At 33.7% G+C, this 18,546-nt stretch overlaps 1 protein-coding gene across 7 annotated transcripts in view; it reads left to right on the top strand.

Annotated features, from left to right (window-relative positions):
* Nucleotides 1–18,546, top strand: part of DGKB (diacylglycerol kinase beta) — a 389,225-nt gene that overhangs the window by 118,587 nt on the left and 252,092 nt on the right. For 5 of the 7 annotated variants that reach the window (XM_080383930.1, XM_080383931.1, XM_080383928.1 and 2 more), the window contains 4 exons: nucleotides 969–1,067; nucleotides 8,923–8,955; nucleotides 12,876–12,992; nucleotides 17,526–17,599. In XM_080383930.1, coding sequence (XP_080240056.1) covers nucleotides 969–1,067; nucleotides 8,923–8,955; nucleotides 12,876–12,992; nucleotides 17,526–17,599 — 323 coding nt within the window. The remainder of the gene's footprint in view (nucleotides 1–968; nucleotides 1,068–8,922; nucleotides 8,956–12,875; nucleotides 12,993–17,525; nucleotides 17,600–18,546) is intronic. The other 2 variants (XM_080383932.1, XM_080383934.1) reach the window with 1 other exon arrangement.

Raw genomic sequence — 18,546 nt, 5'->3', positions numbered from 1 at the left:
TGAACTACAGATTTTATAACAGCTATTGAACCTGTTGAACTAACGCTGTGTGCTACCTATTATACTAGTTAAATCACTTGTTAAATAGGGTTTTTACTTCCAAATTTCTGATGTTTATTATCCTGAATATTTTTCTTTTATGCAAATATACATATCTTATTAAAAAAAAAAAAGTATTCATCTTTATGGGAAATGCACGTTACCTGAAGAACTTAATGGATAGTTTATTGAATCAGTGCAGAAATAGGATCATATAGGTTGGAAAAGAACCTTTAAGATCATCAAGTCCAAAATAATAAACTTTCACGGAATTTTAAAATATGAAGTTTTATTTTATTGTGGCTACCTTTTAATAGCATTGTGAAGTATACTAATTACATGTGAATGTTTTGCATGGTCCAGGCACACTACTATGCCTTTGTACTGTGTGGCTGGATATATATATTTGTTGAAAAATTCTATTTGGAGACATTTAAATTGAGTTAAATCCTAAAATATGAACAAGAACTCTTGATTGCTAATGCAAAATATTTCAACAAATATAACATTATTTGTTGGCATTTTATGTTGATGTTATATACACATTTTTCCCTTCCACATTTTTAACAGTACCAAAGTAAGCCAATGCTTTTTCAGTCAGCAGACCTGAGGATATTCTTTTGTCTTTTCAGAGAAGAATTCTTCTCATTCCTTTCAGGAAAAGTGGATGAATGCTAAGAATAAAGTAGAAAAAGGAGAGTAATTCAGGTTCTTCAGCAGTCAATGGGAGCCAGAGCACTGTTCTTTGCTTCAATATAAATTCATTGGTTGTTGTCAATTCTAAGAGGCTTTACACTGCAGTGTGTTTAATTTTCCTTCTAGTACTCCACTAATGATTAATTAAACTCACCCCATTCTATGATGCCCATTTTCTTAGACTGTATTAATAAAATGTCTAAGTTGAATCTTCATGTTCTGTCTTCCTGTAGTTGCATAACAAATGTGCTTCACATCTAAAACCTGAATGTGACTGTGGACCTTTGAAGGACCATATTTTACCACCCACATCAATCTGCCCAGTAGTATTGGTGAGTTACCTGTACGTTTATTTAAGATGTATCCTCTATCATAGGTAATGGCTGAAACAATGCTGGGACTAATTGCTAGAGTATTTGTTAAATTCACGGAGCTGTGTGAAACTTAAACACAATGGGTGATCCTGGCTGATGAGTTTATAAGCATGTGTGCTTTATCCTCTGCATATTGCAGTTTGCTTCATGTAAGAATGAACTTTCTGTAGGGCATATTATAACTGAAGCTGACTCAGGTTTTATCACTTACTCAGACTGTACTTACCAGAAACTGTATAGGCAGAACACTTCTACATTTTACATCTTTTATAGATCCAGCTTCCCAGAATAATGAAGTTATTCTTATGGACAGTTTTTGCTTGGGATGCATATTGTATATCTGCAATGCTGAGGTCTCTGATCTAAGCCGGAGGTTACCTAGAATGATGACACTGGTCTTGCAGTAAGCTATGCATCAACATTATGGTATATTTTATTCTGCAGTCATGGACAGTAAATTTCTCTGTCCACAAAAACAATAACTCAATTCAATGAAAATAAAAATGCATGCTATGTGTAGGTTGTATAGAAGACCTGATCAGTTTATCATGAAAAAAGAGCTTTGGAATTAACTTACGTATTCATATATTAAATTGGATGTTTTATGCTGGGTAAAGGCATAGCATCATCATTCATAAAAGAACAGACATGTGGTCCTCTTACTTTAAATATATTTCAAAATAAGAGTAAGAACTGCTTGAACTTAAGAGTAATGATTTATTGCAGGGAGGAAACCCAAGAAAATGTACCTTCTAATCTTAAACATGTTTCTGGTATGTTTCTGATCATTAAGAATAATATTCATGCCTATTGTAAATTACTTGTTTTCTGATTAATCCTTTTGGGTGTTTGTTTACAAATCCGCTAAGGGATGGATGCTAGACTTTGGCCATCTACTTGAGTAAACTGGGACTATTCCATTGCTGTCAATGAAGGTAAAGCAATGGAAAGCTGGCTTTAATATTTATGAATTATTATTTTAATATTTTTGAAAAGTCATAGGAGTAGTTTTGTAGTTTTTCTGTCATAGTATTTTGATATTACCTGGACAAATTCTCAATAACAATGGTAAAATATTATTTTAAGTTTGTTGGATAATTACTTGCTCAAGTACATTATTTAATTTTCAGGATTTTAGGTGATACTTTAAAAGTTAACATGTAGAAATTCTGATTTTGCTTCTGTACTGTTTCCATTTTATTGTTATTTATTGTTTGCTATTCTTAAAAACTGAATAAAGCCTCAGCATGAAATTTCATCTTCAATTATATTTGTGTAACTCCATTTTCTTTTCAGGAGAGGAAGAGGGGTAGAGGAATTAAGTTTTTCAGTTCCACAATTGGAATTTAGTTAAGTTATTTAGAGGATATGTAAAACCACTCTAGAGTCAAATCGCCCTTGGATAGACTTGTTTTATCTCAAATTTTGAAGGCATAAGCAGAAGTAAATATGTTTTCCTGTATCAGAATAATGTTTCAATGTTATATACTAATAATGTAAAATGTATGTCAGCACAATGTATATTGTTAGGAATGGAAAATATACTTTCCTGTGATTTAATGCGATCTTTATGATTTCGTAGTATATTTGTTCATCTAGTAGTTTTTTCCAAAAATGCATTACAATCCTGAGTATGCCTATGTTAAAAATAATGCATCGGTGACATAGCTAATAGGAGTTGCTCCTAGAAATGGTTGATTACAGGTATATAATATTTGGGTTAGCAACTTTTTAATTAGTTTATCTCATTTCCTATTATGGGGATTCCTTTTGACAAACACAATACTTCAGCGTATGTGGAACAATCACTCTCAATGATGACACCAAAACCAGTAAATATATCCATGTCAAAATTGTCTAAAGATAATAGTAAGTGTTATATTCTATTAATAGAATGATGTGTTCAGACATATCAAATCTGATATACCTAACAGTGGAAGGGTCTTTCACCTAGGACGCACATTTAGCTTCAATGATCAGCTAAGCTATAATATCTTGCAATGCCACATGTATATGGAAGGTTAAAAAAAGCAGATAATCACAATGCTTTCAATACCAGCTTTATCCTTGAATATTTTGAGGTATCAGAGAAGAACATTTCTCCTTCTTCCATAGAATAAGTTATAGGAGTTGTGGGAAAATCTTGTATCTTTGGTCTCCCAAAAGTTTTGTCCCTCCCTTCTATCTGTAACTTTGGAAATCCAGACTTCTTCCAGAAAATTGTCAGAGTTCATCTTAGACCAAGATGCCACCTTGTAAATTTTCCTTCAAGAGTACAGGTTAAAACCCTTCTCATCTTTTCTTTTTGCTGAACTAAAGGCATTCATATTTTTACCTTTCTGATTCAGCATGTCTCATTTCTTCACTTCTTGTGAAGTCCAGCCTTTATTCTTTCTGCAGAGATAAAGAGAATTTTTTCATAACTTGCATTTCACAGTAGCATGTATTATATACAAGAGCTGCCAAACCAGTATCTTAGTTGTCATTTGTTCTTCAGGTCTGTATCCTCCAAGTTTTTCCATTTACTAGGTATCCATTGATGTCCAAAGTCACTACTGCAACTGTGAAGAATAAATTAAAAATACCTACCCTTCCTGACTGTAATATCACAAAGGGTGACATTTCTCTTCCCACTAAACGTAGCAACCTCAGCTCAGGTGACTGTTCTAAATTACTCATTTAGGGTCTCTTTAGACATGAGCAATTCCTCTAAATTGGAGCGACTGGCATGATCCTCTCATAATATCCCTTCTCTTAATGGCTGGAGAGAGAAACTAAATGCCTGGTCACCTGGAAGTTAGATGTCCGGGATAAATTAGAGGGCTCTCATTTTCAAAACTGCGCAAGATGGAACTTGTCAAATGTTACTCCTAAATTTGGTACGCTGCATTCTCAGTTGAAAAAGAAACCATGGCAAAACTCAGGTGGCTGGTACTGTGCAAACCATGAAAGAATCAAGTATCTGCCTAGTTTCAATACCTTAGAAAGATTTTTCATATCTTACTGCAATACTTTTAAATGTTTTAATAAAATGTAGTCTGTCATCTTTAAAACTAGTCCTTTTTACTTTGCTTTTTACCATATATAAGGCTTTTTTTACAATGACGTTTTTTGTTCAAGTTAAATGAGTTTGTTATAAACTGTGTGTGCAGATCTCAAGTGATAGTCTTTTAATAGATGTCAGATACACTTTAATGTTACTCTCTTTTATTTCGGTAACGTTTTAATTAATTCATACTGATTGAATAAATGTACATTGAGACTTGTTTCCTAATGAGGGCACATTTAGAGGAAAGGTTTTGCATCATTCTGATATCCTGTGGGTAATTATATTCTAATTATATGGTGGGGGGAAAAAGTCTATAACTCAGTGCTGATATTGTTCATTGGACCCAATTAATTACATGCACATAATGAAAGTTCATGATAAGGTTGACTGGCAGTGAGTTTAAAAATCTTTAACTCAATTGAATCCTAGCCTACCAAGAGTACAGAATTAAATCATAACCAGGTTAAAAACTGGCTATTGGAATGTGATGAGTGAGTAGCGAAGAAAAAAAGATTGGTCTCTTCTCATGATACAGCTTCTCTCCCTTCACCCCTTTGTAAGGCAGAAAGGGAAAAATGCTAACATACTTTTTGGCTTCGTTTCATGCCTTCCTTTACTTTGCTCCTTTTATTGATGAATACGTAGGATGTTCTAATTCAGGTTTATGATTGTAGAACAGTAATTAGATTTTTCTATTTCCCACTAAAATAGATATAGCCTTGGGTAATGACAAATCAACCAATAAAAGCCTACTATTTAATAAATATATATTTATTATTCTTTTGAATCTCCTGTTGTTTATGTGAGTTATACAATGACCTATTTTTTATTTAATTTCTAACATTGGTTTTGAAAACTATAATTAAGAGTGTTAATTGTGGAATAAAAAGAAAATTCTGGAATAAATTGTAAAACATAAGGTACCATGATTATGGTGTGAGCATTACTATATGACAGTTATCACTGTATCCATAGTAACCAGTTTATTTCAAAGAGGGAGGGTCTGGTATAATATTGAAGAAAAGAAGCGCAAGAAAATATAAATTGGATACATTTCCTTGTATTCAACTTGCGACTTCATTGTTCAGCATTCTGGGACAAATTGGTGCTCATGATAAAAAGTTTGGAACAACTCAACTTTGTTTCTTTTCTCTTATGAATGGATTTGGCTTTTCTTCTGTTTAGCAAAGATGCTTTTAACTTTTTAGGACAAAATCACTTAAGCATAAATTCTGTTTATATAAATATAGAATACATATATAGAGAGTTTGGTATATATAAAACATATAGATAATTTTTTATATAATAAGGTAAATTTGTTTATATATGCTTAATATAAAATGCCATCATAAGTCAAATTTACTTGACCTCTTATTTTAAAACATAAATGGCTATATATTTTGGTGTAGAAAAAGTATCTCATACGGGTTTGGGCTGGTTTAGCATTTTATTGCACAAGAACATAGATGTTCAAAAATATTTGCTTTATATCTAGGTCTATTTAGCACATAAAACAATTCACACAGTAGATTATAAATGTTTTAGCTAAGAAATGTGCCTTGTGCAACTGTAGCTTCAAACTTTTGCATGAATATAACAAGTGCGTTGAGATGCTGGCAAAAAATAAAACAGAATTAAAATTGAAAAGATTGTACAAGAATTTTCTTTGACTCAGTATTTAGAGAGACTAGATAGAATAGGTAATGGCTGTTTTATAATGGCAACATAGTTCAATAGATTTTTTTTTTAATGTCTGATAATACATTCTACTAGGACTTTTGTCAGGTGGTCGGATGTTACATAAGAGAGCATATATATATATATATGTATATATAAAGGGAATTAGCAGTTGCTGGTTGAAGAATGAGCTTTCTTAATCCCTTTTCCAATATTTAATCCTAAAATGATCTTCTGTTTTTATTATAGTAGAGATCAGTTTTAACTGAGTTGAATCCAACCTCAACATGGAGCACAGAAAGTCAGTGCAGTGTGTAAGCACCTTAGTTATGAGCAACTCAATCCTTTGAAGTTGAGTAGTAACCTTATTCTGAGTTTCTGAACAAAGGTATTACAAAAAAACCGTTATTTGAATCTATATGCTTGTGGGGTGGGGATTTAAATCTGGTTGTTGAATATTAAGTAATGACATAGCAACTGAAACAGATTTAAAAACCAAAACAAAACACTTCTTCTCTTCAGTTGTATATCGTATTGCAGATTCACTTCTCTGAGAATCTAAAACAGACTTGAAATATAATGGTGTGCTTATCTACACTAAGAGCTTTTTCATTTCTTTGAAGTCAGAAGGAAATTAATAATTGCCCTGGAGGAAAATGTATCTTCCTAACTAATTATCTGTTCGGCAAACACAGTTCGATGTTAAAATAATAAGATGCTGATAAACTGAAATGGCAGCCACTCAATCATTTTAAGTTATACCTAGTTGCCTGCCCACAGCTCATCACTACTGTCTGTCCCTAAGTTTATTCCTTACATGATCTCCTGTTGGAGTTTAAGATGTTTTTATTTTCAAAATTCTTTCCCAACTACTTTCTATTTCTTGGATAGTGTATATAATTACATCCTATAGACAGAGTTCTTTTTAGGTTACAAATTAAAAGTCATGAGCCCTACTGTTGTTGCATGTTGATGCACATATTGAATGGTTGCAAGATGTAAGGCAAGCTACCTTCAGCCAAAATAATGAACTAGGGTCAACATGCTAAATAAAAAATACTTGATTGTGATTTTGATATGTAATCCTTTAAATCTTTATTAAGACATATTAAACAAGCAACACAATATATATATATATACATGAAGTTACCATGTAGTGATTCCTTGTTCAGAACAGTCTTGGGGTCAGCTATTTTGGAAGGTATTCTTTAATGACATCGTCTCCATTCCAGCACTGTCCTTTTCCACTTATTTTGGCTACTGGTAGTACAGGTGACAAAATATCTCCTGATTGATATAATGATTATTATTTCTTTTTTCCTAGCTGCAAATACTTCTGTCAAGACAGCTTTCAGATAAATTAGAAACCTTACCTTTCATTTACAGTATGGACATGTGCAGATCACTAGACAGTATTTTTGCTAGTGAATTGGTTGCTACGCTTGTCCACAGGGTGACTTTTAGCTTTGGCCCATGGATGTAGAGCTGGGGATTGTGCTACTGTTCTATGACCTTTCAAGGTTGTGTCCTAATATTGGCTTTTCTTGATTAATATGGACAACAAGATTAGAGCAGGAAATATGGAGAAAATTTTGAAAAGTATATTTTCAAAATATTTTAGCACATCTAAATCACAGTTGGATGTGGTATCTAATAGATATTACAGATAGTTTGCTCCCCAGGGTTTTAGGCTAGTGGTAGTGGGGTTTTGCAGTTTTCAGGGTGTCTGAATCTTTGATTCTCTTTGATTGTTCTATGGAACTGTGTAACCATGGACAGAAATTGCATTGAATGGAATTTTTGTAAGCAGGGTCTTGAATACCGCATAGGTTTACAAAATGACAGCCTAGGAGTAACCATTCTAGTATTTCATTGCATATTAAAGGAGAGATTTTGCATCCCTTGGGTATTCCAGTATCATTAAACAAAATAGCTCTAAAGAACCATCGAGCAACCGTCCTCCAAGTTCCTTAAAAAAACCCCAAAAAACAACAAAGCATCAGTTTGGTATTCAAGTCACATATTTAAACTTCCATAGCATTCATCCTGCAAACATTTGAGGATACCTTTACGTGGTATTCCATGCATTCTATTTGATCTTCTATGACCAAATTCCTCTAATTAATATCTTTCAAGTTTACAGTTCTATAATAAGATATTTTTAATAACTGTTTCGATTTATGCACATTAACATAGAATTTGGTTCTCTCCATATGTATCCCCACCCCCAAGTTGGGTTTTAGGGTATATCCTCATCTGAAGGCATACAGTATAAAAAAATTATTATACAGAAGTAATCTCAAGTTTTCAGTAGCTACTTGAGAAACTGTGTAATAGTATTAACCATTCGCTAATGGCTTTACAATCTTATTAAATGTATAAATAAATTGGGTTTTAATTTATAAAATAGATTGTTTTAAATAATATCACCTGTGCACAAAATGATCCAGAAAAATAGTGTTGCAGTTGTTGATTAAGAGGCAAGGTGAGAAGAAGTAGGTTTTGCTGCACTGGCACTTGATTCTGTGTCAGCAGTTAAAATGTAAAGGGGTAACTTGTTAGTCATTAGTTGCTATTTATCTGTTCTCTTATAACAGCTATGACGAGAGTATGCTATTTCTAGTTGTTAGTGTTTTATGTAAAGGAAAAGACTGTACCTCTATATAAGGAGTAGAAATACTTTGTGAGGATGAATGTAGTATAGCTTGTCAATTGTAGTAGAAGAAATCTTTGTAAATTCCTCACTTGTGATGAGAATTTGAAGACTTGGAAGATAAAATAATAAGAACGTTCCCCAGGTACCAAGTATCTCTTCTTACTATTTGAAAGAATTAAGTCCTCAGGTTTTTTAATATTTTTAGCTGGTGCTAAGATGATCCCACACATACTTCCTGTAATTTAAATTATATCACATGACAGCCAAAACATGGGAGGCGTATGGTTGTGCAAATGTATAAAAAAAGTGCTGTGTACATTTGTTGCGAAATGCAACTGCTGCAAGGTAACATTCCTCGTGAGTGCTCTCTGCGTGCCCCTTGCCATTCCAGCTGTTCAGTGTTGCAGCCTAACATTCTCTTTTTCCAACAGACGCTACCCACTTTAGGAGGTTTACTCCCTGAGGTGCGTAACGGGAGGCATCCATGTACGCACGAGTACTAACGGATCATGATATTGTACATTCTTTTTGCTATAAAGTGCATTTTGGGGCTGAACTGAAAAATATAGACATGATATTCTGTGTTATCATTTGAACTTCCCTGTCTTATTTATCAATATTTTTATCTTATTTGAATGAATAAGGGATAGATAAAATTTGAGTAGTTCTTATCTGATAGTGATCACTCTGGAGCAATACTGAATGGTAAAAGCTCCAGTTAATGGATATTGACTTCAAAGTGGAAGTTCAAGGGGAAAAAGGAAGGCATGACAGGCGCAAAAATGGATGGAAAATTTTTTTGTTGTGGTAAATGCTATTTTGAAAGGTATGTGCTCTGGCACATACCAAAAAACCAGAAAAGCTTGATTCTTTGAGCCATCAAAATGTACAATAGCTTTTAAAATGCTGTGTTTGGTATCTCTATCAACCTCATGCATGTCTACTAAACAAAATGGTTCACAGATGCATTAATCATTTTGTAATCTTTAATTAACAAGATCATAAATACAGCACAACTGTTGTAAAAAACATTTCTTATCTTGAAAAATAAATTTTTGCATTTCTTTAAAACATTTATTCAATGTCTGTCAAATATTTGTCTTAACATTGCTAGAATTTGTAGGCTATTATCCACAGATGATTTTATTAAACTGTTATTATCTTATTAAAAAATGACACTGTTTAGTTCCTGACACTCTCAGATAGCTTAGTAATGTTATTGTTCCTGAAAGAAAGTTATTCAAAGTCATGTACAACTGGATTAGGAAGCCTATTTCATATATTCTCTTTCATAGATAGAACAAGGTATCTGTGCAAGAATATTTAAAAGAGATTTTTTTTTAATGAAATGGTAAATCTTTTTGTGTTCCATTAATAGGTTTATTCAGTAAAATTAAAATATGCATTGTTATATTCTTTCATATAAACTAAGTCAGATCCTCGCTAGTATAACACATATCTAAAAATTATAGGCTATATAAGTCTAGGAAATCTAGAATCTCCTATCAGCTTCTTCAAAATGTTTCAGAGAGCACTATTAGTACATGTGGTGACGTGTATTGTTCTGTCATGTGCATGTAAGATGGGTGATATGAAATACTTTATTTCTACTTTCTTCAAAAAACATAATGAAAGGAAGCAGACCCTCAATGATAATGAGGTCAGGTATCCATATCTGATTTTTTAAATAAAACTCTTAGACAATCTGTATCATGAATATACTTCTGCTTTTATTTTGTTTGAGATGTATGGCCTAATCTTGTGTAATCACTGCTTAGGAGAAGCTGTCTTTGTCTGAGTTAAACAATTGTTTTGCTTATGGGACAGTGTAAACTAGAGAAGGAATGTTGCTAATGCAGCGGTCATAGGGCCATGGCCAGCTGAGGATATTTGCTGTATCATGCTGGAACAAAAAAAAAATATCCAAAACTTTGCTTGAGGTAATTGTTACTGCGTTTTGCTCATGAGTGATTGATAACAGCAGGTTTGGGCACTGTGGTAAGCATCCTTTATGTAAAGACAGTTCTCAGCAGTGTATAAATACTTTTCCTCTAAGTAATAGCGTGATATATGCAAGAGATTTTTAGTGCCACACTTTATAAGTAGGCCTCTTTTGAACAGGTTTTTTTTAACTTCTCTAAATGCACATACTTATTGTGCTGGATCAGTTCCTTTCTGTTACCTTTTTCTTTGAACTATCAAATATATCATTTAGCTTAACATTTTAATAGACTTCTTTAAAATTTGCTCTCCATCTGTGATTTTTGTTAGAAATCGTTTTTGTTTTTTTTTTTTTTTTACTAGCTATGTGTCTGCATTACTGACATCTGATTTAGTTTTTTGAAGATGTTGGAATATCCAAGAGTCAGATTTGGCCATAATATAAAATCCTGTCTAACATTGTATGATTACTTCTTATAAAATGTAGTGACATTTAAAGGTAGTTATTCACAAAGTTGTTTAAAACCCCAAGGCTTATATATGTAATGAAGTGTGAACCTTCCTTCATACTGAAGTTTCTTACACGCTGTCCTTGGCATTAACCAATACCATCGTGCATTAATGTTTTCTGTTGTTTCACAAATTTTATTCTCTTTGGGTGCCTCATCCTAGTTCTAGTTTCTAAAAAATGATCAAATAAATAGGTGCCAAGCCAGTGATTTCTTTAGAAGTGGTATGGACAGTATTCATTTTTTGAAGATTAGGGCTGAGATGAACAGCTCTAATTGCTTTTCCTGTTTCCTGTTTAAAACAGTGATATTGCAGTCAAGATTCTTGGACCTCCTCTTGAACTAAAGCATCCAAGACTCAGTTACCTAACCTCTTGGGAATCTCACTGCATGCAGGAAATAGCCTAGGCTCCCCTGTTTGGGTGTTTGTTGTGTTTTTTTTGTTGGTTTTTTTTTTTTTTTTTTTTTTGTTGGTTTTTTTGGGGGGGGGGTTTGGTGTGTTGTTTTTTTTTTTTTTTTTTTTTGGGGGGGGGGGGGTGTTGGTTGGTTGGTGTTGGGTGTTTTGTTTTCTTTTTTTTCCTGTGGCATAGGTTTGTCAGTCCTCTTAAAGAAAATGTGATCATATTGCCACAGTTGCTCAACATACTTGGCTACCCACAGCAGCTTGGGATGACTTGAACCACTGTTTGTATTAAGACTAGATCAAGGCTGAGTCAGTCTCCAGATTTAAGGAGACTAGAGGTAGCATAAAAACCTTTAGATCTTTGGGTCCACATATGTGTTAGAAGGCACTATATTAAGCTGGGATTTATTCCCTTCCTGCCAGAATCTGTGTCAGTGCTTCTTACCTGTTCAAACTTCTCCAGAAAGAATGACGTGGGTTAATTGCTAGTGCAAACCCTAAGGCTTTATCAGAGGTAGCACAGAGATGTGTTTGGCCTGGAATGGAACGTAAATGGTAACATTTAATGAACTGCTTACTGGGTGCAGTTGTAGGGGGTGCAACAGTGTGCTTCATGCTCCGTTCTAGTGCAGAAGCTTTGTGCCAGCCCGTTTCCCTGACTAGTTTAAAGCCTTCTTGCACTTGTGAAGTGAGGAAAGTGGCTGGGCTGCAGTTAGGATTGGGGACACTGATTCTATTTGATAAACATCTGCTGTCTTAATTTATGGTGCTTTTTTGGGCAACCTAAAAGGACATGCTGGGTATCGTTTATAAATAGGATAAATGAGATACAAAGAGCAAGGACTTTATTATTATTATGATTTATTTATTCAGAGTTCTGGGAAATGACCTGACAACAGTTGAAAATATGATTACAGCAACATACTTCTGAGCCTTCCTCTTTCAAATAACCATCTGATTGTGATGTGTATCAGCACCAAAAGTTGTCAGTGGCTTAGAATCTGATGTAGATTCTGGTTTCATTCTGATAGAAAATAAGTATTTTATAAAAAGCCATTCAGCCAATTGATTGTGGTACTTTTAAAACAGGTGTATTTTGCCAAAGTGGTAAAGTACTCTTGAAGCATCCAACCTTTGCTAGCAGTTAGCATGGAATTTTGATAAATAGCTAATCTCTTATCAGTGCGCTTATCAAACAATCAAGTATATTGTATGATTGGGTTTCAAGTTTCAGAATGCCATCCTGGCAATGTCAGATAATCTTTTCACATCATTGCATTAATTTGTGTTGTGACTGCACACTTTTCATCCATCTATTGCCTAGTCATTATGGAATGTCCAGGCACATAGACAGATGTTATGTGAAGTGGCCAGACATTGTGTAATAACTAGACTGAGATCTCATTTTCATTACAGCAGAATCTGGCATAACTATCTAGTCAAAAACAAACTTTGTGGAGGCACAGTCTCAGTTACAGTTGTATAGCATTCCATAATGAGTTAAAATGTTCCATTTTCTTCTTTTTTCAAGGAAAGACAGGCAACAGTGAAAAAAGAAAAGAGTTGCCCCCAGCAAATGAACAAACTGGGAGAACGGAACAAAATGCAAAGAGCAAATTCCGTCACCGTAGATGGACAAGGTCTTCAGGTGTGATTATTGTTATTTTAATTTTAAGGAGATACTTGTACATATGACAACGATGGAGTGAGCAATCTTTAAAGTGAAATATTTCCTATATGTTCACTTCCCTAATGTTTCACTTTTACATGTTTAATAGTACAATAGATACATTCTTCCATCTGCACAGGAATCCTGTGGTGCAAATCTGCCTCTCAAGTGATTGGTAGGATTTTCCAAGACATTAAGGGGGAGGGAAAACTAGCTTTGAAACACTTGTATTGTGGGGTGAATGTGAACTCAATTGTTCTATTAACTGTCATGCAGCACTATGTGAATTTACATTATAAATCTGAGTCCGTCTTGATAACTGTTCACTCTTCTCATTTGGACCTGTTAATTAATAGATGGATGGAGTAGATTTCAAGGATTATTTTTGTCCAGATATTTCCAAGTAGAGTATTTGGCACATCAAAATTAAGAGTGGAGAGAATTAGGTGGTTTCAGTAATAGTGATATCTAGAATAAAAATGGAAGAGTTTTCTATTTAAAAGAAAAAGTTGTGTTTGTGATGAGCTAATGTTATTTTAGGGAGGTGACTTAGAGGCATATGCCAGTGGTTCTGCCTGAACTGCTTGACTTCTTTCCCTTGCTATATGAGTAGTTTTGAGCAAAATCAATGTTGACATATATGATGCTGCTGCTTCTTTACTTCCTCAGGAGTTTAAAGATCATCGTGATAGAATGTGTTTAATATACATGGTTTACTGTTCTCTCTATCTTTTGATATGTTGCAGTTGAGGTTCAGTAAAATGTAGAAGATTCCATTGTCCTATATCAAATGCTGTATACCTTGTAATTATTTCATGACATACCTTATTGTGTCAGGATAGAAAGGCTTATATTATTGTTTCATCTTTTTAGGTTAGTGAAACATTCTTGTTATGACAACCCCAAAAAAGGGAAAAAAAGAAACCCAAACAAAAAAAAAACCCACACCCACAACTGTAAAACCTATGCAGTCACATGGCTGCTCCATTTACGGTCTAGTAGGATATTACAGCAATCTTTATTCTTGACTTTCAAGGGTCTTTCCCTCTATTTGCCATCCTTATAGGCTGCATTACTATCCAGATTGTCTGTAACAGAGCATGAATCAAAAAGGCTGGAGTATTCATGGAGAGAAAGCTCAAGAACTGCTTAATCAGTCACAGTGTGACTAATAAACTGGTGATAAAGGAAGCATGGCAGTTTTCTAACGCTTAGGTGATATCTGTGCAATCCCAGTGAGCCCAACTCTTCTAGACAGAGGACCATCTCTGGCATCTCCTTTCATTAGCAGTGCCATGTATCATTATGAATTTTGATTTTACTCTAAACATTAGATTGCTTACACTCATGATGTATTTTCAGGTATTTTTCAAGTCTCTGTTTCCCACTCATGTGATGCAGTGCCTGGGATGTAATACCTGGTCTGTTCAAAATCATGAACTCCTAGCACCACTGAGTCTTGCAAACACAACATTAAATTATTAAAATTTCTGCTTTCAGGTTATTAGAGCATAAGATTAATAAATTTGTTAGTAGGATCCAAAACTTAATGTTCTGTCTTCTGTTTCCATTATTAATCCAAAGCCTAGGATTAATCATTGCTTTTATTTATTATCACTTGTGAAAGTGAGAAAGAAAGAGTGAGGACTAAGATGGCAGAATAATTATTGAATGGATTTGAGGTGTTCTCTGAAGTGCTTGGTATTGTTCTGTAATACCTCATCTGTAACATATTGCATAATGTAATACTGGTTTGTAATAATGGTGATAACATTAGAATTAGTTCTGCAGTGATGACCCTAATTTGCTGATTATTTGTTTTTCCTCTGTTGGGTAAAACTGGTTTCAAGTAACAGGAATCCATCTTAGCACCAGCTATTAATTTTTTGGTTGGAATCAATAATAATAACCTGACCATTGTGAAGGCTGAGTGGATCTCAAAGGATGCTGTAGTGAAACACTGGGATCAGTGAGACTATTAGGGTTGGGTTTTTTTCCCACTCACAGATTATATGATTTTGGAACTATTTCCACAAAGACATAAGGTTTCATGAATATACCTGGTAATTAATGTTATTATTTTGCCTAAAGATGGTCTGGAGCAAAAAAATTCTGTAGCTGATCAAAGTATACTACTCTAATTCCCCTGTATCTGGCCAAACCGTGTTTCTCTGATTCTAATACTCTAATTTTGCTGGCATAGTCTCATTTTAAAATGATCTTCAGTGAACAAGAAAAGGACTTCTGTGACTTTTTTGGAACCTTTCTTATTTAGAAAGCTTGATGATTATATTAACTGCATGTTTGTCATTTGAGTTCCCAAGGTAACATGTAAAGGATACCCAGCAAATCTTCATCTTGCTTCTGTTGGAACTGTTTTCAGTATGGGAGAAGCTATATATAGTGGGTCCACCATATATATATATTTTTAAAACTTTAGGTTACTTGTCCAAGAACTTAATGGAGATTGCCTTTAAATCATACTAGATTAAGGTTTGAAAATGTTCACCAATTAAGTCTAACCCTTTAGTTGCATTGTTTATTATATAGAAAGATCTGTGTTATCTGGAAAAGTAATATGCAGATCTGTAAGGAATTAAGAGACCTTATTTTGCAATTCAGTGGAATATGAACTGGTTATTAGATTTTTTTTGATGGTCCAAAACCTTCTACTTGTAATAATACAGTTAAGTTTTGAAATAAAAGATTTAAAATAGAAACAAGTTCTTAATTCAGCTTTTGTTGAGAAAAGTATCAAGACCAAACCTTCCTTCCATCAGACAGCAGTGAGCAGATAACTTAGTGGCACTGGAGATCTGCACGACTTAAAGACAATTAATCATAGTTAAGCTCATTCATCTTGCTTCTTTCTAGCTAACCAGCATAATGATCAGGATTATTATTTCTAATTAGAGGAAGTAATAGATCATGTATAACCTTAGGATGAGTCCCATTAATTAACCTGCGTCCTAAGGGATTTCAGTAGGTAGTCCATCTCTGTCACAATGAGCACCGTTGGTTTACATTTAGTTCACAGGAACAAACATCATGGGAATTGGCTAAATAACTAAAATTGATTAAAACAGTAGATAAAAATTAAATATATGACAAACTTCACTATATCCTGCAATTTGATATATGTTTCAACATACAGCACTTTACTGTAACAACATACTGTGCTAGAATGTGATACCGAGTGTTTTTATGCTAGGTTTAATTCCACTGAGTTTGCTGGAGTTTTTCATTATTTGTGGTATATATTGCAACAGATTTGGATCCATTTTTTGAGAAGTTATAGATGGTGTTGATACTCTAGTTCCTAACACTTCCTACTAGAAGAAAAATGCTTTTACATGCCTATAGGATTATGTGCCTATGTTAATAGGACGCCTGTAAAACTTGTAAGCTTTCATGTTTCTTGGGTTCTGCCTCAAATTACATTTTATGAAATCTTCAGCTGAAAAACACCCTGTTATTTCAGGAATAAGGATTTGGAGCAAGAGCTTTCAATGTACCATTTTGAAACAGAGACAGTCTAAGCTTCATCTCCTAAGTTAGTGTGTGACTTAGGAGATGTTGCCTTCAAAGTCCATCTGCTTTTAACCATACTAGATATATGTCTAAAAATGATAATTTAAAATATGAATAATCTAGCTTTATGGTTTTAAATATATATATATATTAGAGAGAGAGATAGTCTGATGTATTTTTTGTGTGCTCTTCAAGTCTATGGAGCAAAGGCAATGAACATGCACATCTCATTTCAGTACCTGAAAGTGCAGCCTAACACTGTTACTTAGAAAGAAGGTGTTAGTTTGTAAAGCTAAACATTAACGTGACCATGTACAACTTTCTAAGCACAAAAGAATTAAAAAGCGTGGTAGAATTCATTGTTTCCTTCAGTATATCCTCCTCCATTCTTTTCCTTAGGCTTTTTCTTCTCCCACGTTTTCTCCTCTACTTTTTAGTTTTCTAGCTTTCTAAGGTGTGTAAAGGAACTCACTATTCTTATGGTGGTTAAATTTTAAAAAGTGTATGATTTCATATCATACCAAATATTGCAGGTTTCTGTAATTAAAAAAAAAAATATGTCAAGTTTAAAATTTCATATAGCTATATTTGACCTTTATAGTATAGTGTCCTTTCTCACTACAAAATACAGTTTCTTCATTGCTTTTTTCCATAGTAAATTGCTGTCAGAATCAGTGATGCATTTCTTGCATTTAAAGTTTTCTTCTGTATTGATGGATATAACCTATATATATCAATATTTCAATGGAATTATAAGTTAAAATGGTGTTGCAGCTGTAAGACAGCATTAAAAAGAAAGTCACTTGCAATTTCTGGCAAATTAATGAAGTAAGGATTATTGCAAATTATGGAATTGCTTCCAGCTGGATTACATAGCATAACATAGAGTTTGCATTAAGCTTTTTGTTTTCTGTCTACTATAGGAAAAAATGAATGCAACACACAGCATTAATGAGTGGCTGTGTTATTCCCTTCTTTTAGATCACTCCAGTTCCAGGCACTCATCCACTTTTAGTTTTTGTCAATCCTAAAAGTGGTGGGAAACAAGGAGAAAGGTAAGGGTTTTTTCTTTTTTTTTTTTTTTTTTTTTTCCCCTGTCTTTCTCTATTCTGATCTCTGTGATATGTTTAAAAAATGAACATTTAAAATTTGTAGATGAAAAGAAATCTGATGTTTATTACTGTTATGCCCCACATTTAAACATCTCATTGCTCTGTTTAGAAGAGGTAGACACTGGCATATAATTATAAATTTTGCAGTTAAAATCCTAGAATGATTTCTATAAAACACTTTAATTTCATATCAGCTATATTCAGTGTATGGTTTTGTGTGATTTGCATGAAGATGTGAATTGTTATCTTTTGCATTGCAACTTTTCTTTTAATCTCTGTAATAATTAAGCAGACAGGCTGATAATTTAAATGGGAAAGAGTATTCTATTTTTAAGGTATGATTTGCCTTTCACAGGTTCAGTGAGTAGATTCTTCAGCCTCTCCATAAGATTTCCTCAAAGAAACCTTTTGCTTTCTGTAGATAGGAAGCATTCTAAAAATCCAGTTAAAGTATTAAAGTCCAATCACACAAACTTTGAAGACATACTTAATTTTATATATTTCAGTAAGTACATTGATGTAAATTCAAAATGCCTAAATTTATGTTTAAATTTTAGTGTATCAGAGGAAAACAGAGTTAAGGATCATTCTTCTCCTATTCTGTCCCTCAAACTCAGGCAGAAATGCTGAATTTTCTATCCCTTGAGCAGATTTTTTCAGAGTGTATTTCAGAATCACAAGTGCTAACAATATGGCCATTTTTTATCATCACATATTAAATCCCCAAATTTTTATAGACTAGCTTACCATGTCAATGCTGTAATTTATCCTTCATGTCTTGGAAAAGTTTATGGTCTTTTGGCCAGGATCAGACTGAAGATGACACCTGTGGATAGTGGGTGATGTGGATACCCAAAAGCACAAAAAGGAGGGATCCAGAGTGGTTCTAA

The sequence above is a fragment of the Falco punctatus genome, assembly GCF_963210335.1.
Source record: "Falco punctatus genome assembly, chromosome: 4".
In the NCBI taxonomy this organism is placed as follows: Eukaryota; Metazoa; Chordata; class Aves; order Falconiformes; family Falconidae; genus Falco; species Falco punctatus.
The sequence above is the reverse complement of the archived record's forward strand: the minus strand, read 5'-3'. Positions and strand labels throughout refer to the sequence as shown.